This window comes from Beta vulgaris, chromosome 3 (genome assembly GCF_026745355.1).
Source record: "Beta vulgaris subsp. vulgaris cultivar EL10 chromosome 3, EL10.2, whole genome shotgun sequence".
NCBI lineage: Eukaryota > Viridiplantae > Streptophyta > Magnoliopsida > Caryophyllales > Amaranthaceae > Beta > Beta vulgaris.
In genome coordinates this window covers 43980736-43985224 of record NC_079204.1, presented here as the reverse complement: position 1 = coordinate 43985224, position 4489 = coordinate 43980736, and the positions used below count along the sequence as shown (strand labels likewise).

At 36.7% G+C, this 4489-nt stretch overlaps 1 protein-coding gene across 1 annotated transcript; it reads left to right on the top strand.

The window, feature by feature from the left end:
- Positions 1–2218: 2218 nt before the first annotated feature.
- LOC125495695 (uncharacterized) lies at positions 2219–3706 on the top strand. Its single transcript, XM_048640489.1, has one exon. The coding sequence runs from the start codon at positions 2219–2221 to the stop codon at positions 3704–3706; it is 1488 nt and encodes a 495-aa protein (XP_048496446.1).
- The last annotated feature ends 783 nt before the right edge of the window (positions 3707–4489 follow it).

The following is a 4489-nucleotide window of genomic DNA, read 5'->3' as shown; positions in this document are numbered from 1 at the left end:
AAACAAATTAAATAATTGAAATCGACGGGAAAATTTAGTAAAAATCAATAGTTGTTACAAAATTGAGAGGATTATAGAGTATTGAGAAGAAAATATGAGGGAGAAGTCATTCTTATTATTCACCTCATGGGGTACATATATATATATATATATATATATATATATATATATATATATATATATATATATGTATATATATATATATATATTATATATATATATATATATTGTATATATATATATATATATGTATAATATATATATATATATGTATATATATATATATTTATATATATATATATGATATATATATATATATGTATGTATAATAATATATATGTATATATAATATATATATATGTATATATATATATATTATGTATATATATATATATATGTATATATATATATATGTATATATATATATATATATATACACACACACAATAATGGGAGAGTCTAGAGTTACGTAATGCGAAAAGTCAAAAGGGGATGTTAAAGGTTAGGTAATGCAAAAGGTTGGACATCAACCTATAATTATTCCATGCATAATAATTTTACATAACACTCCCCCTTGGATGTCCAACATATAAAACATGTCTCATAATGCGCATAAGATGATGCTGCCTCATTAAAAACCTTACCAGGAAAAACCCAGTAGGAAAAAACCATGGTTAAGGGAAAAAGAGTACATCGCGCATTAACTTCCCCTCATAAAAATATCAGTGGAGTTCTCTGAGAGAACGCATTCCAATTTGTCGAACCAGCATCTTAAAAGTAACGATTGGAAGTGCCTCAGCAAATAGATCTACCAAATTTTCACTTGAACGAACTTGTTGAACATCAATATCGCCACTTTTCTAGAGTTCATGAGTGAAGAAGAATTTTGGGGAAGAATAGAGGGTAAAATGAGTTAGAGAGAGAAACTCCCGCTTCTCTCTAGGCGGTTATTGTTCCATTGCTTTCTTCCTGCACACTCTTTTCTTGGTTTATACCATTGCCATGGCGAAAAAGTATGGAGGTTTAGGGAAGAAGGTTGTTAAGCCAAGAGGTCCATCATCGGACTCACAAGCTCTCAAAACTCGTTCCATTGATGAGGTAATGGGAGTGGAAGCTCTAGATTTTGGATTGGGAGATGTATTGACTCCGAAATCATCGATACGTAGCTTAGTTCAACAATCAGAGGTTCGACACACGTTCAACGAATGGCTGGATTCTCTTCACAAGTCTCAAAATAAGGAACGTAATGAGGTAACCCCTGTTCCTATTTTGATTCCTTCATCTGAAGATATAGTAGATGATAATGAGATTATGCATAAAACTGGTGAGAATGATGTTAAAATTGACATAGAAGACATTCAAGAAGAGGTTGATTTCTGGAACTCAGCTGTAATATGCTATGTTGTTGGATCAAACCCTCCTATTCAAGTAATGGAAGGTTTTGTTCGACGAATATAGAAAAACTTTCAGGTGGATAAAGTGGCGATGGTGAAGAAGGGCATATACATAGTGAGATTTAAGGCTATGGAAAATCATGATATGGTGTTGAAGGGGAATTACTTCTTTGATAGTAAACCCTTGGTGGTTAAGCCTTGGAATCAGGACATGGATGTGGAAAAAGAAGAGCTGAAATCAATTCCAATTTGGATCCAATTGAAGCTGGGATTCAAATACTGGGGTGAGAAATCTTTGTTTAAAATTGTTGAACAAATTGGGAAACCATTACAACGTGATGAGGCAACTAAGAAGAGAGATAAGGTTCAATATGCGAGAGTGTTAATGGAGGTTCAATTGTCACAGCAATTCCCGAATTGTGTGCACTTTATAAATGAACATGGTGTTAGAACACAGGTAGATATCCATTATGAATGGAAGCCAATAGAATGTCAGGAATGTCATCTATTGGGTCATGAGACAATTAATTGTAAAAAGAAAGCTAAGAAGCATCAATGGGTTCAGAAAAGTGTTCAAGAGCCAGAGGTGGCAGTGTAGAATAGGCTGGTTGTCTCAGGAAAGGCTGCTATACAGAAGAATCAGCCTGATTTGGATCCAGAGGGTTTCCAGAAGGCTCTTAAGCCAATTCGAGTGTGAGTGGGGCAAAACAAACCTCCAAGTACTAGCAATGCTTTTGAGACACTGGATACTCATGATGCAGATGGATTGCTAGATGGTGGAAAAGGGAAGTCAAAGCTAGGAGGGGGAGACCCTTCCTCTGACAATGGATAGGGTCTTAGCATGGAATGTCCGGGGAGTCAATAATCCTAAAAAGCAACAGGAGGTTAAAGCTTTCCTCCATAAACATGTTGTGGGATTGGTTGGCTTGCTGGAAACAAAGGTGAAGGCTATTCATCTTGGTGATTTGTATCATAAAGTGTTTCAGGGGTGGTGCTTCTCTTCAAATACAAGCTATCATCCAGGGGGTAGAATAGTTTTAGCATGGAAGCCTGGAATATTCCATGTAAATATCATTAAAGCAACAAGCCAGCTCATGCACTGTTTTATTGAACCAATGAGCAAAGTGCATAGTTTCTATTGCACTTTTGTCTATGCCTTTAATCAATGTGGGGAGAGAGAAGTTTTGTGGAATGACTTAGCTCAGCTACATACTACTGGCCCATGGTTAATCATGGGTGATTTCAATTGTGTGAGATATCCTAATGAAAGGATTGGTGCTGTTGTTAGGGCTCAGGAGATGATGCCTATGAATAATTGGTGTGCTGGTTGTGGTTTAGATGATTTGAAAAGCTCAGGGTGTTTCTTCACCTGGAACAATAAGCAGCAGGGATATAATAGAGTGTTTTCTAATATAGATAGAGCACTTAGTAATATGGCTTGGCAAGAGATTTTTCCAACAGCAGAAGTAACCTTCATGCCTGAAGGTGATTTTGATCACTCACCTTCTTTATTGACTGTCTATCCTAGAAGTGATAGTGGTAAAAAACCTTTTAAGTACTATACTATGTGGAGGCATTCTCCCCAATATGATAGTACAGTAAGGGATCAGTGGAATAAAAGAGTTGAAGGAACAAAGATGTTTGTTGTGGTTCAGAAGTTGAAGATGGTCAAAGCTGCTCTGAAGAACTTAAATAAGATAGGGTTTCATGATGTCCAGGTTGATAATAGCATAGCATACCATGCAATGATAGATGCACAAAAGGAAATGCACAATCATCTAGGTCAGATTGCATATTCAGAGGCTGAGCAGCTAGCAACTAGGCAATATCAAGTCAAGCATCAAATTTATACAGAATACCTTAAACAAAAGGCAAAACTTGAATGGATCAAGCATGGAGATGAAAACACAGCTGTTTTTCATCAAAGTATTAGAGCTAGAAGAATTCAGAATCAGCTCTATACTATTACTGATGCTCATGGTGTGTGGAAAGATAATGCACAAGGGGTGGAAGTGGCTTTCATTGATTATTATCAAAAGCTGCTGGGTACTAATCATGTTAATAGGAGACATGTGTTCCAGGAAATTGTTCAGACTGGCCCTATGATCACTGATGAGCATAGAAGGGTCATGAATGCTCCTTATATAGCAGAGGAAGTGAAGGTTGCTATGTTCTCTATCTCTGGCAATAAAGCACCTGGGCCAGATGGATTTGGGGCCCATTTTTACAGAGATAATTGGGAGTTAGTGGGTAATGAAGTAAATATCTGTTATTGCAAACTTTCAAACTTTTCTCTGACACATCTGGATTGAAAGCCAATGTGGGGAAGTCTGAATTTTACTGTTGTGCTATGAATGAAGAGGAGATTCAAAGGATTACTCATGTATCAGGGTTACAAAGAAGCTATCTTCCATTCAGATATTTGGGAGTCCCTATATGTTCCAAAAAGATTTCTAATAGCCAATGTGAAATCTTAGTTGAAAAGATGGCTGCTAGGATTAAGATGTGGAGCTCAAGACATCTTTCCTATATAGCTAGAGTGCAGCTGATTAATTCTGTCCTAATAAGCCTACATGTTTACTGGGCTCAGGTTTTTGTGCTTCCAAAACAAGTGCTGCACAATATAGAAAGAATATGCAGAGCCTTTCTTTGGTCTGGGAATACCTATACAACCAAGTCAGGTTATATTGCTTGGGAAAAAACTTGTAGAAGCAAAGCACAAGGTGGGCTTGGGTTCAGAAATATCCATGTATGGAATGTAGCTAGTATGGGCAAATATGTTTGGAGTGTGGCTCAACATGCTGAAAATCTTTGGGTGAAATGGATCCAAGCTGTTTACCTGATGGATGTAGATTGGTGGGATTATTCTCCAAGAACCAGTGGCAGCTGGTATTGGAGACAAATATGTGCAACAAAACACACTTTACAACAGTACTTTAGTAGGGAAGAATTCTACTCAATGAGTACTTACTCTACAAAAAAAGTCTATCTCAAGATGATAGAGCAGCAAGAACTGGAACATGTTCATTGGGATCACATGGTTTGGAATAGGATCAACACTCCAAAGCACAGGTTTATATCATGGTTAGCCATTC

What these genes read in the sequence shown, in the direction of transcription:
- LOC125495695 (XM_048640489.1), top strand. Translation starts at nt 2,219, where the DNA reads ATGGATAGGGTCTTAGCATGGAATGTCCGGGGAGTCAATAATCCTAAA.